The sequence below is a fragment of the Felis catus genome, chromosome A2 (assembly GCF_018350175.1).
Source record: "Felis catus isolate Fca126 chromosome A2, F.catus_Fca126_mat1.0, whole genome shotgun sequence".
In the NCBI taxonomy this organism is placed as follows: Eukaryota; Metazoa; Chordata; class Mammalia; order Carnivora; family Felidae; genus Felis; species Felis catus.
Genome location: NC_058369.1, coordinates 38864171 through 38884719, shown reverse-complemented (window position 1 = coordinate 38884719; position 20549 = coordinate 38864171). Strand labels below are relative to the sequence as shown.

Below are 20549 nucleotides of genomic sequence, written 5' to 3'. Positions count from 1 at the left end.
AGAACTTAGACGGACTCTGAGAACCTTTGTTTGAAGTTGGCCAGCCTTTGGGCCAGACTTGGTGCCTGACTATAGACATATGGTGGCCCAAGAAAGGCTGAGCTGGGAGCTCTGTTCCCTTAAAATTAGCTGAGTTGGGAAACATGCACACCAGGGAGAATGCAGAACCGACCTATCACCACCTCATGCCCAAGTCAGAGGTCCCTGCCTTGTGTCTGTCCGGCCTCTCTGCCTGCACTCTTGGGCATTCCACTTTCTTTATCCACTTGGCCAGCGGTTCCCCTTGCCATCTATCTGTCACATCCAACTGTGCTTCCATCTGCCCTTCCATCGCTCCATCCTCCTCCAACCATCTGCCAGCTTTCCCACCCATCCTTCAGACTGCTGGTATTTCTACGCACCCCTCTTCGCCTCCCTACATGTGCGTCTGAAACTCCATCCACTGGTCCGTCTGTCCGTCCATCCCTCCATCTTTCCGGAGCCCGCCCATCCATCTCTCCGGCCCCCTGTCTGGCTGCAGAGTGAGCCCTCTCCTTGACCGGTCCTCTGTTCCCCGACCCCCAGAGCCCGCTAATCCATACCCGGCCGCAGCTCTGCCCTCCCGCAGGCCGGTCTGCCGTCGGTCTCCCCACCCCCCCCCCACCCCCCGCCCCCGCCCCCGCCCCCGCCGCGGGATGCAGGCCGGTGCCAAATGGGCCCCGCAGACCGCAGCGGGCCGGCCGGCTTCGGTCTGGCGGCCCGGTCTTGCCGTGCCCCCGGCGGCAGGCGGCGCGGCTCCCAGGCCCCGGCGGGCGGCGGGCCCGGGGCGGGGCGGGGCGCGCGGGGCGGGGCCGGGCGGCCGCGGCGGGGCGGGCGGGGGCCGGGGTGACTCAGCCGCCGCTCGCCCCGCGGTCCGCGCGTCCGCCGGCCTCGCAGGCGGGGCGGAGAAAATGGCGATGCCCCCGGCCGCCGTGCCCCCCGCCCGGGCCCGGGAGCCGCCGGGGCCCCGCGCCGCCGCCGCCGCCGCCGCCGCCGCGCCGCCGCTCGGCCTGCAGCAGCTGTCGGCGCTGCGGCCCGAGCCGGGAGAGGTCCCGCTGCACTCGCCCTGGACCTTCTGGCTCGACAGGTGAGGGGGCGCGGGGCCCGCCGCGTCCGGCTCCGGCCCCGCGGCCGCCGCCGTGCGCCCGCCCGGCCCGCGCCGCCGCTTTGTCTCGGCGCGGCCCCCCGGCCCCGCTCGGCGGCCGCCCGCGCCCCCAGGGCTCGCGCAGAGCCGGGTCGGGAGCCCGGGGCTGGGCCGGGGCGAGCGAGTGTTGGGCGGCCTCGGCTCCGCCCGGAAGGGCACAGGCGCAGCCCCAAAAGTTTCGGCAGCACTTTCCCCCCTTTCTTCCCCGCAAAGGAAGCGTGCCGGCGGGCGGCCGCCCTGGCCGGGCCCTGGGAGATGGCCCGGTCGGGGGTCGTCGGGTCCCCGCCGTAAAGTGGGGAGAGCGGCGCTGTCCTGGTTGCCCCCGCGGCGCTCCAGGGGAGCTCGGGACCCGACCTCCGCGGTGACAGCGCTCGGGAAAGCGGACCGGCCGGCCCCCTGGGAAGTGTGCCGGGGTGGCGCGGATCGCGGCCCAGCGGGGGCCTGCACCCCGCGCCCCACCGAAACTGCCGCCGACACCGCTTTGCGTTCTTGCTCAAACCCTGGGCAGGTCCTTCCTGACCACTTACGGTGCAGCCACGCGCCTTCTAGGCGCTGGGAATTCAACGGTGAGCAATACCTCACCTAGTCAGTAAAGCGGGGACAATTATGGCTGTCTAGGGGGACGGCTTAGGTGCCATCTCCTCAGAGATGCTTCCCTGACCACCCTATCCAAATTAGCACACCCCAAACCTTGCAGTCATTCTGTGTTCCCCTGCTCTCGCTTATTTTGCTCTGTAATGCTTAAGGCTGCCACATAGTATTCTGTATGAATCACTTTATTTTCAGTCTGTCTCAGTCCCTGGGTACTTTCTCCTCTGTTAAAAGCCAACGAGCAGGGACTTTGTCCTTGACTTTTGCTGTATCCCAGCACCTAGAACTGTACCTGGCATACAGCAGGAGCACGAGAAGTTTTTGACAAATGAATAAATTCACTAATGTGAAGCCCTTTTTGGTATCTGTCACCCAGTGGGTGCCCAACGATGACACCGCAAGGTTGTCCCAAGAGCTTATGGAAATTTTGATGACACTGTTTCTCTGGTTAAGCGTTAGGGAGGAAGGTATATGGCTGTTTTCTGTGAAATTTGCTTAATAGACCCAAGTCACGTCTTTAAAAGCCTTCCATAACATGCCTGCAAGATTTTTAAAAAGTGATAATCACCCTTTTCAGGGACATAAGTTCGTTCCTTTCTTCTTGTTGGAAATAGCACCCCTCTGTAAGAATTGAAACTCAGAGCCACTGCCTTTTCCGGGGACCCAAAGAAGTTGGGGGTGGGGTAGATTCAAGAGTCTCCTTATCTAAAACATTTTCACTTTCATTATGGGATGCTAAGAAAGCATTTTACCGTCATAACAGGAGTGATTTTGGCAAACTTTAGCAGAATGAAATTATGTGTCTGTTTTCAAAGGTGCGTTGTAACTAATGTTGTTACCTGGGATATGTTTTCAAGGTAAACCTGGATCTCTGGTCTATAATGGGGAAACTCTTGACTGGTGGAAACAGGCTTGAGGGAGTTTCTTTTTAAACAGGTCACAAATTAGCCTACTTAAAGGCACAGCATTTTAAGTATGGTCCAAGATTTTAATACTACATAACAGTAAATAACTTTCTAAGAATATCTGGGATCTTTTAGGATAAGAATGTAGTAACTTCATTGAAGACACAAACTCGAGCTCTCCTAGTCTGTATTTCTGCATTTCTGATCTCTGAAAGCCAGCAGTCAAATGAAATAGTGTCCATAGTGTCCAAATTTGTAATAGAAATAATTACATTAACTTAGAAAGTATAATTACTTCCAGCATTCTTCATTGAATTCATTTTGCCTGACCACTCACCCCATGGCTTTTATTGAGCTGTATTCCCTTCTCTGGGAGGGAGTCCCTTCTGTTTCTGTAGGTTGGTCTCCTTCCCTGTGGGGTTGTGAACACATTGTGTTCTAGAAGTTCATTTGTAACCATTCCTCCCTAGGGAAACAGGATTCTATAGAGAGTAGTGATGTTCTCAGGAGAGCCTTCCAAAGCAACCTTCACCCCAGCATAGCTGATGTCCGCCACTGAGGGCATCAGTATTGAGTTCCACAGCACGTAGAGGCCTCCTTCCACATAAGACTCTCCTTTGGCACCTACTACCTACTTGTCCCTTTCAGCCTACTGTGTGGCCGTGGACAAGTGATCTAGTCACTCTAAACGCTCAGTTTCATTGTTTGTAAAATGGGAATAATCATAGACTGTATCTCATGGGGGCTGTTCTAGGGATTATTGGATGAGCATAAAATACTCACATGCGTGCCTGGCATAGAATAAGTGTTTAATAAATGCTGACAACACTGTTACCTGAAGCTCCAAAATTACCACCTCACCCCCCCCCCCGCCCCGCCCCCAACCACACACACTAATAGTCCCTGGATGGAGCACCCTGTCTGAACTCAGTACTAGGAGGCCAGCAACCTGAACTCATTTCCCCCCATGAATGAATGGGAGAGTCCCTTAGTAGAGTTAGTTGCATTTTCAATAGTAATTTCCAGTAAGTCCTTAGTTGTTGTTGTTGTTGTTGTTGTTGTTTTAAATTAGATGGTATGGCTAAGAATTCAAGCATATGGGGGTATAATTTTGGTTGGGGATATAGGATGGAGACTTTTCCTCCCCTTTTCTGGGTATTTAAAGCTGCATCCTGTCTTGATCTTAGAGGCTACTCTTGGTTGCATGTCTCTCTCTGAGTGCTTTGTTTTCATCTCGTGGTGACCCCCTTTCCTCTGAGTATTGTCCAGGGGACTCAGTCCTCTGGCCTCTTGTCCCCATCCACACCACACCAGTGATGCTGTTCAGTCACAAGGCTTTTAGTTCCATCACTTTGCTGGTGGTTCCCACAGTTTTACACGTGTGCGTCCGTCTCCTTCTCTCTGTCTCCGTCTGATACACATGTGAACTCGACACAAGTCAAACCACCTCTCCAGTTTCTCTCCCCAATTTGTCTTCCTCCATGTGTCCCATCTCAGATAAGAGCAGTTGACGGTGAGTCCATCCTTCCAGGTGCTTAGCCCCCGACTCTTGGAGACCTCTGTGACTCTCCCTTCCTTTTCTTCTCCTGTTCCTTCTCCCTCCCCTACATCCACTCTCAGCAGATGCTGTTGATTCTACCATCCAAATGTATCCAGAATCCAATGCATTCTCTCCACCCGCATCCTAAACCCTGAGCCACACCACCTCTCTCACCTGGGCCATTGCAGGAGCGTGCTGACTATTTTCCCTGCTTCTACCCTGGCCCCCTACAGTCCCTTCCCATCCCAGCAGCTGAAGTGGTCCCTGTAATACCTAAGTGAGGGCCTTTCCCTTCTCTGCTCTCCTTTTTACTCAGAGCAAAAGCCAAAGTACTTACAATAGCCTTTGAGACGCTATAGCATTTCCTGTCCCCACCCACTATACCTTCCCCCTCCCTCCCCCACCCTCGTCTCCCTCTCACTCTTTCTCCTACCCTTCTAGGTCTTTCTCTATCATCCCAAGCATGGGCCTTTGCCCCCAGCAGCCCCTCCTGCCTGGAATGCCCTTCCCTCACTCACCTGCTAGGACTGGGCCTTCCTCTCCTTTTGGTCTCTGCTCACGTGTCATCTTCTCAGCAGGGCCTTCCTTAACCACTGATGCAAAATGGCGCACACATCATGACACACACTTCCCGTGCCCCTGACCCTCCTTTGTTTTTTCCATAGGAGCCTGCATTTGCAGGTCTCCTCTCCCTGGAATGTCGGCTTCCCAGAGTCCTTTCTGCATCATCCTGCCCTCAGCTCCTGGATCAGCACCTGGTACCAGCCACCCCACCCTGAATAGTTCGGGGTCGTGGGATTATACCCCTGGTGACTTCCCCTTCTCTGTCATGGTGGTTCATGCGATTCTGATGACCATCTGTAAATCTGCCTCCCTAGCCCTGACCTCTCTCCTGAGTTCTGGACACCCAGTCTACCACATGCTGCTTAGCAATACCACCATCTGACACATTTTTCAGAGTCGGAATTTCCGTTTGTTCCTTGACTCCTCTCTCAAGTACACTACTCCATCCAGTTCTGTGCTTCCAATGGCTGGTCCCCTGTTGGAAGTCTAATCCAGCCCCTCCCCTCCATGTCCGTGCCTCTGCAGGGCCTGGTGCTCTCTAGCCCCAGGTACATGCTAGTCTGCCTGCCCCCAAGCTCTTCCCTTCTCCCAGCACCCCCCTACCTGGGCTTCGAGGCTTAGCCTTCTACACTGTACCTGGTCTTGCCACTCCAAACCCCTACCTTTTCACCTGTGCCACAGCAGTGGATTGTGACTCCGTCACCACCTCAGGGTGCCTCTGTTGTGGGCTTGTGTGCTCCCAGCAGGTGGGATTCTGGATCGCCACCCTCCTTTGACTAGAGCAGCTCTGATTGGTTTTGTTGGTCGTGGTTTATTTTAGAAAGTGGCCACTCTAATTTGAAGAAAGCATTCCGCAGGTTAAAAACAAAAACAAAACCTAAAACCTGTAGGTCGCAGGTTATAAACGTCTACATTGCTGTTTTTCACGTGAAACCCACCTTGTTTTTAGCATCATCCCCTGTATCTCCCCAACTCCGAAACACCACTCTCTACGCGTCTCCCTGGACCCAGCGTGTTGTCTCTCTGGTAACCGTGGACTTGACAGCCTCTGATCTTTGTCTCATGATGTTCCTTCAGGTTGGGATGCCTCTCTCCCCTTTGTCTACCTGAAAGGCTGCCATGCAAAGATGCCAACTCTGTAATTGTCCTTAACTAGCCCTTGGCCTAGGCAGGATTCATCCCACCACCTCCTTTGTGCACCTGCAGCATTTTTTACAGGCCACTATTTATATTAAGAATTATTGGTTGCTTCTCTGTCCCTCCTTCTTGACCATGAAACTTGGACTGCCTCATGTCTGGCTCCCTAGGAGTGGATATGACAGTGCACATAGTAGGTGCTTAGGGAGTATTTGTGTGCTTGTGTCTTTAGTCACAGAGGTAGGCCAGTCACATGAGCCTCCCACCAACCCACCCCAACGGGGTTTCCCTCCACCCAACCAGTGTTTTTCACACTGTCATCCCTCTCCACTTACATCTGAACCACCTGGCTGTGCCTCTTAAAATACAGGCTCCCAACCCCGCCCAGGACCTGCTCTTTCAGACCCCTGAGATGGAATGCACATTTGTGACAAATGCCTTACCCATCACACGTGAAGAATTACTGCTCTGATTATGGATGAGGCTAACTGAGCATATCATTTGCCCATCCCCGTCCTCACCGTTAACAGCACATGCACAATGACAGCATGGTTCTGGGCCTCCCGGAAGGGACGTCTTTTGTACCACATGCTTCCTTAGCATCAGTAGAGAGTTCTAGGAGGTACCAGAGGGAGCCCCCTTTCACGGTGTGGTGCTTTCACATGCATTCCAATGGTGGGCTCCATAATAACAAATCTGATATGGGGACGAGGCCATGCTTGTTGGAGAGGATCTCAATACCATCCTTGTTCATAGAGTGGCCTTTTGGGACCAGGCAAGGGTAGAAGACTGCATGGAAGGCCATAGCTGACAGGGACAGAGTGGCTGGCATCTCGACTTTTCCTTTCCTGTTTTCATTTTTGCCTTTCTGAATCCACAGTCTCTCTTATTGTCCCAGGATTTTATTTTCTGGAAGGGGCAAAGGGTCTCCAGGGAGCTCAGGTGGGGAAAGGCTCTGAAGGAGGGGCTCACGACCTCAGTCTTTGGGTCATTGGTTCCTTCCCACAGGTAGGCTTGAAGGCCCTAAACATTCTCACCCAGGAAAGTTATAAGCCCTTCCCTGGCACTAGCTGCTTAAAAAGTGTATTTTCCTTCTTTTATTATTACAGATGCCATTTCCTTATTTCCAAACCTGAGACAGCTCGCAGGACGTCAGTGGTCTGGCTTGGTGACAGCCCAAAACCTGGCCCTAGTGCTCCTGTCACCTCTGACACTGTCACACTTCTCTCCCACCCAACCTCTGTGTGCTCAGGGATTCGTTATATGCCCAGAGGGAAAGAGTTCCAGTTGCTAGTGTCCAGAAGCTTAGAGGCCAGGAATGAAAATAGATGGAAGCCTGGAAAAATAAAAATAAACGTGCAAAAATAAAGCATTTAGACTATGAAGCGTGTTTCAATAGACGCGTTATTAAATGTTCCTGATAGGCCCTGGACCATTTTTGTATGTGACTGTCAAACAGGAAGCTGGTGTGGCCGCAAGCCACAGGTGTGTTTAAAAGTGATTAAGTCGAGGGGCGCCTGGGTGGCTCGGTCAGTTAAGCGCCCAACTTCGGCTCGGGTCATGATCTCATGGTCCGTGAGTTCGAGCCCCGCGTCGGGCTCTGTGCTGACAGCTTGAAGCCTGGAGCCTGTTTCGGATTCTGTGTCTCCCTCTCTCTCTGCCCCTCCCCTGTTCATGCTCTGTCTCTCTCTGTCTCAAAAATAAATTTAAAAAAACGTTGAAAAAAATTAAAAAAAATAAAAGTGATTAAGTCGAAATCAGCTTTCATGGAGTGAACGATTTAGGAGGGGTGCTCTTCATCACAGAACTGAGCCTGTCAAGACTTTCCCTTTGACTGCTGAGCCGGATGTCAGTAAATTCAACAAGACTGGCTTTATGAGACCTATCCCTGGCTTTCAACTCTCCCTCTCTAAGGTTGTTCCCTTGGCTCAAATGAAGTGGTCACTCATACAAGGTGGAATATTGTCAGTATTCATTTCTTTCACCAACCATTTATCATGTGCTTGGACATTGGGTGTGTGCATACGTTATGTGGATATATTGTACCGTTTGCAAAATTTCACATCTTTTTCCACTCTAGCTTGTCAGTATTAATTCCTGTGTACTCTGTTGGGCTAGGTGCTGCCCTAGGTGCTGTACGTAATTACCCACAAGGTTCTCACAATGTTGCAGTAGGATGTGTCAGCAACATTTTACAGATGAGAAAGTTGAGGCCCAGAGAAGCACCTTGACTAAGGTTACCCAGCCAGTACAAAATGGAAACAGGATTTGAACTCAGGACTGTGTGTGACCCCCAAGCACTGGTGTCCCTAGCCCTGTTGAACACCACTTCCTTGTGAACATGAACAATGAACGGGACACAATTCTTCCACATCTCATATCCCGAAATAAGGAAGCTAGGTAGGACTTGAGAGGCAATCTGGTCCTCCCACTTAATTTCACAAACGAAGAAACCGAGCTCCTGTTTCATGGGGAAAAAATGAAGCCAAGGACTCCCTGCTTCAGAATTTGCAAAGAAGAGAGCCTTGCCTCAAATCCAGATTTAAGAGCTTGTGTCGGATTGTCCTTCACATTTAACGACAGCCTCATCTTGATCATCTCTTTGGGTGACGACGAAAAATGCATCTGTGGGAAGAGGGATTTTATGTGTTTTTGATGGTGCTATCTGTAGTTCATTAGCTTTTACTTCCCAAGTTGTTAGCATTTCTTACGGTGACTTAATTTAGATGACACAGGCCAGCACATCTCAAACTTCAATATATATACAAATCCCATAGGACTCAGCAGGTGTCTAACGGGCCTGGAGATGCTGTCATTCTAACAAGCTCCCAAGCAACACCGCCAGTTAACTGACCACGCTTTGGCAAGGATGCAGGCAGGATTTGGGGAAACCTTTCCAGCATCTTTTCTTTCTGAGAAGCATCTCCAGGTGTCCAGGTCACTGGTAAGTGGTGCTGTGGCCTGCTAAGAGCTAGCCAGGTAACAGGCGAAGAGCTTTGCCTGGAGTATTCGCAAGGGCTTCTGTCTCCATGAGTTATTCATGAGCCTTACCTGTAGCAACCGTATCTTTAAGGGTGGGGTTGAATGGAGAAGGTGCTTTTGTATTGCAGGGAAGTAAACTGAGGATTGCAAGTTGCAGGAGGGTTGAGACTGCTTGGTGCAGAGTTGTATTCATGCCACCAAGCAGAGGATGGGTCAGGTAGTACGTGATCACTTCAGGCTCGTGGGAAAGAGCGAGGTTGCCAGCCATCCATGGTTCAAGTCCCAGCTCTGCCACTAGCCAACTCTGTGGCTTTGGCCAAGTCACCACCCTCAAACTTAGTTTGCTTTTCTGCAGAGTGGGTTTGCAACCACTGTTTACCTCATGATGTTTTAATGAGGGTGAAATGAGATAATGCATGCACATAACACGTGATACATGGCCTTTTCAAGTATTGGGGGCTCAGTAAGTATTTCTGGAATAAGAGAGAGGATAAAACGCCTTGGAGCTTTTCAGACTTAAATTGAACTGGAAGGGTTCTGTCTTGTGAAATTCTCAGGGACCTGCTTTAATGAATCGATAAAGATGATTTGTAAGTAACACATTAGCTTTTTGCATGTAAATGGTGCTTACGTGTCTGTAAACCATTTAGGTAGAACTGTTGGTCCAAACTTATGGGGCTTCCTGCCTTCTCCTAACTCCCCAAATGAAAAGAAATTTTACATAAGGAGTCTTAAGATGCATTTCCTGTTATTCTGTTATGCAGTTGAAGACACACAGGAGTAATATAAAGCTGGATTTGCGAGTTTGCGGTGTAAGTAACATTAATAGTTCCCCTGACGTCTTTACACAAATCACCTACTTGGCAGACCTCGAAGGACCCCCTCTCACTTCTGCCCTAAACCATCACAGCTTCTCAATTAGCCAACTCAGAGTGGAAACAGCCCTCAGGGTAGCTCTGGCCTTAATCCCGGAGACACTGGTACCCGATGGGCTTTCTTTTCTGAAGAAGGAATACAGGAGTTTCTCAGCTGTGTGTGTAACTCTCACAGACTTGGGATTCTTACTGGCTGCCCCACACATTAGAAAACGTACTCAGTATCTCTCAGTTCTAATTGCATGCTCATCGGTTCCTGTTTTTCTGCCCCTGATGGTGATGATGATGATGGCGATGTTAGCCACAATTGCATACTAAATGCCACATGCTGGGTAAATGCTTTAAATAGAATTCGGTCATGTCATCTAAGTGGCAAAGCAATGGGTGGTAGAAACCATCTTCTCAGAAACAGGAAGTGAGGGTCAGAGAGGGTCAGGCTTATCACCCAGCTGGAAGGTGGCTGAGCTGGGACTTGAACTCAAGTCCATTCATTCTAAAGATGATCCTCTTTGTCCCTCTGCTTTCCTGCCTGTGTTTCTTATTTGGTAAAGTATCTTCTCCTCATGTTCAGCCCCAGAAAATGATGACCGGTACATGTGTTCTTACTGAATTGTGTCCCTCATATCACATTTTTGGCTATCATTATTGCCAGGGATTCTGGTAGCATCCATCCCAGCCCTGCGTCTCCACATCTGCCCCCTCCTGCAGTGTGGCCAGATGGATGTTGGCAGGGGGATGACAGTCCGGAGCAGGTGGTGGGTCCAAGAAGGGAGTAGGTAGTCTAAAAAGAGATGAGAGAGGGATTTGCCGTTAAGAGGCCATGTGTGACCACCCATGACGGCAGTGACTGGTTTTTACTGGGAGCCATCCTTGTTTAAGAGGAAGATCATGGGCATGAGAGCTAGACAGATCAGGGAAAGAATCCAGATTTGCTACTTAAAAAGACTGAGCCTCAGTTTCCTAATTAATAAAGTGGGGATGATGACACCAACCTGACCGCGTTACTAAAGGATTGGAGACAATAGAAGCCAGACCCTCTCATATGACACGTGCTCAATAAAAGGAGGCCATTATTACATTAATATCATTAAATCAGAGGGAACACTCTTGGTGAACACTTCAAACTCCTTAATGTGATCCATCCAGAGGGCATTTATTGTTCCGCTCCTGTGTTCTCAGCTGCAGCTGTATACCTCGAAAAGGGGACATAGAATTCAGAGAATGTGAAAATAGGCTCTGAGTCCCTGGTTCTGTGATTTCCCACCCCTCTGGCTGTGTGTCCTTCTAGGAGGGGTCATCGTCAACAAGTATATTCCTCTCATGGCTTTCTCTCCCACCTCATCCCTCCTTGGCAAAGAAAAGAGATCATAATTTCTTTGGCTTCAGGAATCTGGGGAGTTCAGAAAGCAGAGGTGCCAGTTTGAGAACGTAAACTTCATGAGGACGGGTCTTTGTGTAGAGTGATCACAACTGTGTCCCCATCAGCTAAAAGAGATGTGCAGTGAATCTTTGTTAACTAAATAAATTATAAATCCTCTGAGACTCTGTTACATGTTTCTGACAGGGGTTCTCAGCATGGACTCTGTTGACATTTTGGACTAGATAATCCATCGTTGGGGGTGAGGTGGATGTCCTGTGCCCTCTGGGAGGCTCCACAATTGCCCTGACTTCTACCTACTAGATGCCAGTAACATCCCCCTCAATTGTGACAGTTGGAAATCTCTCCAAATATTGCCACTTGTCCCCTGGGGGGGGGGGGGAGGCATGCAACATCACGCCCAGATGAGTACCTTCTTTGGTCTGCAGAGTGAGGGTTTGCTGAGGGTTCTGTTGAGAGGTTTGGGTTTGTAACTTGAATGAAATACAAAGGTTTGTTAAAGATACGAGAATATACTGTGTATGTGAGATAAGTAATAGTGTGTCTTTGATTTACCTCCGGGGCAAACATTTATCTTCCAGCCAGCACAAGTCTCTTTCAGAGTCACGGGGAGGAGGGGTGCAGGGCGGTCAGCTGCCAGGCCTGCAGCTCTGCCCTGAGCCACCCGCATTGCTACTTTAAGAAACAGTAACAGTAGACGATGCAGCTTCTGGTTCAACTTTGAACCGGCAAGTCAAGTACAGGCTGACCTGTTTACAAGGCAGATTATTTTAAAATCTCACCTTGCTTATTACCCTTTTAAAATTGATTCTGTGGATATGACGCGGTTTTGCTTGTTAAAGATGTCCTAGGTCAGGCGTGAGGATTAGGCATAGTGGTGTTTTTCAGTGACCGTCACAATCAGATTTGGCTCACAGAAGAATACCTTTCCTACGCTGGCCAAGCCAACCACTTTCTACTGTCAGGAATTCCGACAACACTGTTTCGTTACTTTGAAACCTGGATATTCAGAAGACACTCCGGCAGCAAGAGGAAACCTTGAAGATCACAGAATCCAACCTTCTCCATTAAGAAATTAGGAAACCGAAGCTGATATTTTTCCTTAAAATGCCAGTACATCAGCATCACGAAATGTTAATCAGAAGACACCTATCACTGAGGGTGATCCTGTTGGTTTGTGTGAGAACTTTCTCTGCTCTACTGGAAAGACTTCCCACAAAGCTGGGTGGCAGGGATTCGGTGCTGTGATGGAGGTGGAATGGTTAGGACCGGCAGGAGTGCAGTGCAGGGGAATGGTGGGCGCACGGGCGGGAGTGCAGTGCAGGGGGAAGGGTTGGTGCACTGGCTGGAGTGCAGTGCAAGTGGAATGGTTGGGGCACCTGCAGGAGTGCAGTGCAGGGGGAATGTTTGGAACACTAGGAGGAGTGCAGTGCAGGGGAAACGGGGAATTGTTACCACATTGGCAGGAATGCAGTGGAGGGGGAAGGATTGGCGCACCGGAGGTATTGCAGTGCAGGGTGAGGGTGGGTGCCCTGGTGGGACTGCAGTGAAGGGGGAAGGGTTGGCGCACGGGCGAGAGTGCAGTGCAGGCGGAAGTGTGGGCGCATGGGTGGGAGTGCAGTGAGGGCAGAAGTGCTTTGAAGGGGGAAGGGTGGGCGTACGGGGCAGGGGGGCAGCACTGGGGGAGGGTGGGCGCAGGGGTGGGTGTGTAGTGCAGGTGGAATGGTTGGCGCACTGGCAGGAGTTCGTTGCAGGGAAATTGTTAGCACCCTGGCAGGAGTGCAATGCAGGGGAATGGTTGGTGCGTCTGCAGGAGTGTAGTGCAGGGCAAAAGGTTGGCACAGTGGCTGGAGGGCAGTGCAGGGGGAAGGGTTGGCACAGCAGCAGGAGTGCAGAGTAGGGGAATTGTTAGCACACTGGAAGGAGTGCAGCACACCATCAGGAGTGCAGTGCAGAGGGTAGGGTTGGCACACTGGCACGAGTGCCATGCAAGGGCAATGGTTAGCACACTAGCAGGAATGCAGTGCTGGAGAATTATTAGCACGCTGGCAGGAGTGCAGTGCAGGGGGGATGGTTAGCACACTGGTAGGAGTCAGTGCTGGGGGAATGTTTAGAACACTAGCAGGAGTGCAGTGCAGGGGAATCATTTGCACACTGACAGGTATGCAGTGCAGGGGGAATGGTTGGGGCACATGCAGGAGTGTAGCGCATGGTGAATGGATAGCACGCCAACAGGAGTGCAGTGCGGGGGGGAACGGTTAGCGCACTAGTAGGAGTGTCCTCACACACTAGCTCCTGATAATATTATCTGACCCAGACGGAGTTGCCTTGTTGTTGTACTCAAGAGCCCTTTCTGGACCCTGGAAACTAGATTTCTTTATAAGACTTAGACAGTGAAACTGAGGGACCCTGAATGATTTTGTATATCATATACATATAAAATCCTGTATACATATACATTTAAAAAGAGGCATATAAAGGAAATATTCCTCAGTGACTTTTTCCAGGTAAACAGTATTACCTTCACATCGTATTAAGTTGACCTAATGTCTGAGGTGAACATTCCAGTTATACTCCTTCTGCACAGTTAAAAAATTGAAGTGTGATTTAAGAAATAGTAAAAATTTGAAACATACCGTTTTTAAAAAGAAGGAAAGACAAAGTACATTTCCTTCCTTTGAATCCTAACCTGTCTCCCACCCTGTTAGGGAAGGAGCCCTGTATATACTCTCCTATGTGCTTTGGGTAATCCAGGGATATATCCTGCTGGGCGTATTTGGTGGAGAGGTCAGCTAAACTTTTCAAGTGAAAAGAAATAGACATTGGAATAAATGCCAGTAGGTTTTCATATAAAAGTAAGAGATTTTCTCATGTGAAAATCTATTCAGAAAAGGTTCGAGGTCTGTCTCGGTTTTTTTGTTCAATCTTTTTATAATTTAAGCCAAGAGCAGCAGAACAACCTGCATTAAATAGTAAATTAGTATTTATCCAAGTCAAGGCAGTCTCTGTGGGCTGATGGATCGATTGATCTGGGGCCCAGTCACTGTCAGAGTTAGGTGTTGATTGAATACCTCACTGTTCACCACACTCTTCAACATAGTTATTTTAGCCTTCAGGTCTGGCAAGAAAATGCAATCATGTTGGTTATGGCTTTAAAAAAATGTCCGGCATATTTATAAACAACTAGAAAAGAGTCGTAAACACTTGGGTTAGATTTATTTATCAGATTTCACCTACTTAACATGGTCCTTTGTTTGCCCGTAAACCGGTCCATAATTGTTCTTCCTTAGTGACCTTCAAACAAGGGAATTGTATTCAGAAATTATTTTTTTCTATTTCAGTTAGATACCAGAGAGCATTTACTGGCCCATAGTTCCAGAATCATACTCTGTAGAACCCTGCCACTCATACCTCATGCCCACCCTACACCTGGGCATGATCCTTTCTTTGCTGTCCTCTCTGCCTCTGTGCTCTGTGAGTTTTGTGTGTATCTCAAGCGTGCAATGGTTTAACAGCTCTCCAGAAAGCGCAATGCCTTCAGGTTCCATGGGAGCTGTGTCTCTGCAAGTGGCCAGTAAAGATCATTTTTTACAGATGCCTGATCCTAGTGGGTCAGCCGTGAGCCAGCATGTTCTCCTCTCAGCAAACCCCATTTCTCACCTCACAACCAGACATGGGGCTTTCAAGCTTTACTTGAGGGGTGAGTTTTCATCTTCGGCCTGACATACCTGAATCCCAACGGTCTTGAGCAAGAACTGGTAATTCAGTGTAGGGAGAAAGAAAAGGTGGCAGGAACTGAGAGTCTTAGCTTCTAAGGATTGATGAGACGGAGTCATGTTGCCCCCAGTCCCAGGAAATGGTGCCGGATTTTTCTGGTGAATAAACCTGTAGTATGTTGCCATCTAGTGGAACATATGGCAAACTAAAGATTAATGTATTCTGACCGCAGAGTTCCCCAGAGCTAATTCAATCAGCCCGAGAAAGTAACTGAAAGAATTTTTCTAAAAGGAAGTGTTTTGGACATGTATGCAAATTTCAGGTGAAACTACAGTTGACTTTTAGTGATGGTGTTTTCTTAAAGTTGCCAAAAGGTTGCTCTGTTTCTTAAAGAGTTTGTGAATATTTACCACCGGGGAACTGACAAGTTTTTCAAACCTGTATCCCGGCAATGATCCTGCAATTTACCTGTCACCTACCTGCGCAGTAGGCATCGTTTCTTTTCCACAGTCCTAGCAAAAGGTTTGGTTGTGACAAGGCGATTTTAGTGCTTTTTTAAAATGTGGTTTTTTTTTTGAAGTTTCCAATATTTTTTTAAATCCATTTCCTTTAAAAAAAATCGTTTTTAATTAAATTTCCACAGAATAAACATGCTTACATTTAGGAGAAGCAAACACATGACTTCACAAAGTAGGAATTTCACATCTTGAATTCTAAAGAACATCCCAGAAAATGCCTGATTCTGTGGTTTCAGACCTAATTTGTGCAAAGACCTGCAGACTTCTTTCAGGAACATTGACTACTTGTTTTCTCTTGTTTCTTTGCTCTTTTGCTTTTGTTCGCTCAGATCCCTCCCTGGTGCCACAGCAGCTGAGTGTGCCTCGAACCTGAAGAAAATCTACACGGTGCAGACAGTCCAGGTAAGACGTCCAGGAAGTGGACGTCCCAGGTGAACGTGCTGTATGTTGGACCTCTAACCCTCCAACCTGAAACGGCTGCCGTGCTGGCCGTCCCCACCCAGGGTTCTGACATCGGGTGTCAGCTCTCAGGTCCAAGTTGGTAGAGCTGCGCTCAGCTACGTGTAACCCAGAGGCTGGCCCAGCGCACGTCCAAGTGGCCTGCTCTTCTCTTGGTGACCTGCTGAAACTTAGTTCCTACCTAAATCCTTCACAGACCCTCAGGGGCAGCAGGCTGTGGTGCGTCCTTACATGGATGTGTGCCCCCATTCAAATACCAGCCTGGCCACCCCCTCTCTGGGTTCTCTTACCCTTCTCTGAGAGGCAAAATCATATCCCTGCAGGGTCATCTAAGGTTATAGGCCACCTAGGAAGAGCAGGCAGGTGTGAAGCATGAAAGTAGAAGGTCTCAAGCCAGTTTCCTGCTTCCATCATCCTAAATTGGGCAAGTGTTAACCCTTTTAATTTCTGCAAACATTGGTATGATGATAGCACCTACCTCCGGAGTGGTTGGAAAGAGTGAGCAAGATAATGTTTATACCCTGCTTAGCAGAATACCTGATACATGGTAGGTTCTCAACACATATAAGCTTAGATCTGTTAGTTCTTTCTCTGGCCAACTCTTATGAAGAAAATTTCCAAAAACCCTGGTTTATTTAGTTGAGCATATTTCCATTTTCTTCAAAAGCAAAGTCTATCAAGTTTATCCCCCTTTCCGAGGTTAATATAGTGTTTTAGACAGAATAAGGATTTTAAGGCTGCTTTATTCTTGGAATGACTAGTTGTCTTGAATTTTCTGGAAGGGCCAGCTTTGGAGTTTTCCTGTTGTGCCTCTAAAAATGTATTAGCAATTCCATGAGACGGGCATCTAGATTGTGTCCCATAGGCAGTTTCTCATACTCAAAAGTAGCACAAAGATCTTTTTTCAGACACTTTTCCCAGTATTTGGTTCAGAAAATTTGATGTGCCTGGTTCTGTGGTCCTGGGAATCTGATTTTAAGGTGTCATGCCTGGTCACTGAGCCGGGTGTAAAAACACAGCCCAGACCACAGGCCATGTCTGTTCCAATTGAGAAAATGACGTAAGCATGTGGAAGGCGAAAGAACAGAGCTGCTGTCAATAACCATGCGGTGCCAAGTACAAGCAGTGTCACAAGGCAGCACGTGGGCCCCCGTCCAGAGGGATAAGTGCTCTCATATTCCGGGAAAGGCTTCCCCTCGCTTCTTCCCTGTGGTGATGTTGCGGACTTTCGTCACCTCTTCCCTAGCAGTCGTTGTACAGATCTCAGAGCACTTGATTTTGAAGCCTGTCTCCACATGAAAGTCCATAGATCCCTTTGACTTTTTCCACCCCATGATGACGTTGGGTCATCAGAGCTCCACCTGGGATTCCAAGGCAACATTGGTGAGGTCAGATCAAGGGGTCCATCTGTTTCCCTGACCCTGCATGACAACAGAACATTGGGTTGGGCTTTGGTATCCTGCAGCAAGTTAGAGCCTTCAGGGACCAATTTAAAGTACCCAGGCTGGCACATGCTGGGAAATACTGTCTTGAACACTCTGTTAGGAGATCATTTAAATTCAGTAAATGTAGATTTTGTAAGTATGCAGTTTGATAAGTTTTGGCAAAGGTATGCAGACGTGTAACCATGACCCAGATCAAGATAAAAAGATTTGCATCTTGGGGCGCCTGGGTGGCGCAGTCGGTTAAGCATCTGACTTCAGCCAGGTCACGATCTCGTGGTCTGTGAGTTCGAGCCCCGCGTCGGGCTCTGGGCTGATGGCTCAGAGCCTGGAGCCTGTTTCCGATTCTGTGTCTCCCTCTCTCTCTGCCCCTCGCCCATTCATGCTCTGTCTCTCTCTGTCCCAAAAATAAATAAACGTTAAAAAAAAAAAAAAAGATTTGCATCTTTAGAAAGTTCCTCTGGGCCCTTGCATTCAGTCTTTTTCTTCTAGAACCAAGCACTGTTCATATTTCTATCACCATAGATTTGTTCTTTTATTGAATGTTGTATAAATGGAATAACACAGTACCATACTGTATTGTGTCTGGTTCCTTTCCCTCAGTAAATCCTGAAGGATTGAATGAATGAATGAGAAGTTAATAAATGAACCACTTTCCTGAATCACAACTGACTACTTGTATAAGGATCCTTTAAGCTGTAGGCCACGTTCTCAATGGAGGCAAAAAGTGATCCTTGGTGGGGTAAAAAAAAAAAAAAAAAACCCACTCTTTTTATACATAAATCAGAGATCTATATACAGCACATAAACAAATATATGGCTTTGCTGTGGTATTGACCTTTCACAAGGGAGTGATTGGCACAAGGGGCTCTTTTGAGGAGGCCTGGAGAGGTGTGATAATGAAACACTGTCCTTAGTGGTCAGGAAGTTCTTTCCTATCTCTGATGCCTCTGCCCCCCTGTTTCCTCATCTGTAAGACTGAGATAATTGCAGTGCCTACCTCCCTAAGGTTGAGCAAGGTTTTGATGAGCTTGTGTACGGTTCCTGGTGGTGCTTGGCACTTAGTAAAGCCCTTGGACGTTGGCAGCTTTTACTAAAGTGGTGTTGGATGCTACCCCTTGGCCTCATCAGTTGACTGGCGAGGATGTGGGTGACGGTGTAGAACGGTCACACTGCCTGGGTTTGTATCCCGTGTCTGCCGCTTACGGGGTCGGGCAGGTTGCTTAACTTCTCTGTACCTGCTTATTCATCTTTAAGATGGGGAGAATCTTGATACTGATTGTATCATGAGGCCCTGAGAATGAAATGGCACAAGGAGGTAAAAAGCACATAGTAAGTACCTAATAATAATAATAATAATAAACCTCACCTGCCATTATTCACTTACTTCTGTTGGAACATCTTTTTGTAGTTTCCTCAGTCACATTTTCTGTCAGAAAACCACATAGCACTACTTGTAGATTATTTATTTCAAGGTATTATTCCCCAGAGTATGCCCCTACTGACACCTCTACTCACGACAACATATTTAACCTGTCAGTAACTCTGAGGATTCCAGTCTGTGAATGTCCTAAACATTTGCGAATAGTCCTTAGTATTTAACAACTAGCTTTGGTGCCAATTTTAATTCATTTGAGGACATGCCTTGGTTCCCCTGTGTTGTTATTCTGTGATTATGTGTTGATTTTTGGACCTTCCCTCTTTCAGCACTAAAAAACTCATTCCTAATTGTGTCCTTGATTTTTCCCCATCCCTGTTGGAATGAAATATGAGAACCATGTGTTATTAATGACTGCTTTACATATAAGGATATAATATGTCTTTTTGTACTTTGAAGCCCTTCAGCAAATCAGCGATGTTGATGGGAGTCGGGGAGGAATGGTTATTCCCATTTATTAGCTGGAGACACTGATACTGAGAGGTTAGTGCTCCGAAACATCTAGTGGAAACAGCCAATCTTGCCACGTCTCAGGGACTAGAACTCCCCCTTCTAGTTCAATTCTTTTTCTTTCACTCTGCCCTGACTGAGAAGGTGGGGAGGCGCGTGCCTCCAGACGGTCCACTGACCCCTGCTGAGGACACTCTCACTGTAGCCAACAATAATTCTCTTCGCTTGGAGTTAAATTTATTTCCTACTTTCCTGCCTTTCTTGGAAAATTCCATTTTTCATCTAGTTGTGTTTTCCAGATGCTTATTGATTCCTTTCACTCTTTTGTAAACATTTCCAAACTTCCCACATTTCTCCTGTGTTTTTACGTCCTGAATGGACACAGTACAGAATAGGACACAGCTTCTGAACACGCCTGATTTTACCTGTGAGACAATGGAGAGCTACCTGCCAAATGTGATTTGCAAGAGAGGGCTCCCTCGTCCCCACTGTCTTTTAGCTTTCCTACCACAAAACCAGCATTTCCACCCATGAAAACTCATTGCTCTACAACACTCTATCCCGTGTCGGCCGTCCGGGTTATCCCCTTCAAGATTTGGCCATACTGCGTTCCACCGGTGCCATGTTCACCCCGGTATTTCCTATAAGTTGGCTGAGTTTTTCCTTAAATTTACATAATACAGAAACTTCATATTTCTTTTGTAGGTGGATATCCAGCATCATTTATCCTAAACAGAAAGTCTTCATCAGAAATACATACAATCTGTTAAAATCAAGAGTGTTCCTTCTGTACCTGTGTACTGCCAGTGGTAATCAAGACATCATCCCTCATCAGAAGGTGTGGGATGGCTGTGCTCTTACGGATCAGTAGGTTAGGGCGACAGATTGCCTTCCACATCACTGGGAATGAGGGCTGTCGCTTTCAAAAGGAGAGGTGCGGGGCGCCTGTGTGGCTCAGTCGGTTAAGCTTCCAAGTCTTGATCTCAGCTCAGGTCATGTGAGCACCCTCCCCCCGCCCCCCACACACACCATGTCTGGCTCTACGCTAACAGTGTGGGGCCTGCTTCTCTCTCTCTCTCCACCTCTCTCTGCTTCTCCCCTACTTGTGCTCTTGCTCTCTGTCTCTCTCTCTCTCATAAACTTAAACAAACAAACAACAGGAGAGGTTTATAGGTCAGTACTGATAATGAAGAGTGATGTGAAGATTGATTCAAATTTTGAACACAAGGGCAGCCCGCAGTGGGTGGCATCCTGCAATGGAATGGCCTGGAATGAACCATTTGGGTGAAGGGAGGGGACCGAGGTAAGAAAGAGACCCTCAGTGTCTCCGCATTGAAGACAGACAAAAGGTACTGCAGCCAGGACTATTTCGTGGGTCTGTGGAGCACAGA

The 20549-nt window shown here is 48.4% G+C and overlaps 1 protein-coding gene across 1 annotated transcript in view; it reads left to right on the top strand.

Moving 5' to 3' along the window:
• Nucleotides 1–875: 875 nt before the first annotated feature.
• The window catches only part of EIF4E3 (eukaryotic translation initiation factor 4E family member 3), a 40061-nt gene continuing 20387 nt past the window's right edge, over nt 876–20549 (top strand). Inside the window, exons 1-2 of the mRNA XM_023249958.2 lie at nt 876–1105; nt 15699–15771. Of these exons, the coding sequence (XP_023105726.2) occupies nt 930–1105; nt 15699–15771 (249 nt within the window). The 5' untranslated portion in view covers nt 876–929. The remainder of the gene's footprint in view (nt 1106–15698; nt 15772–20549) is intronic.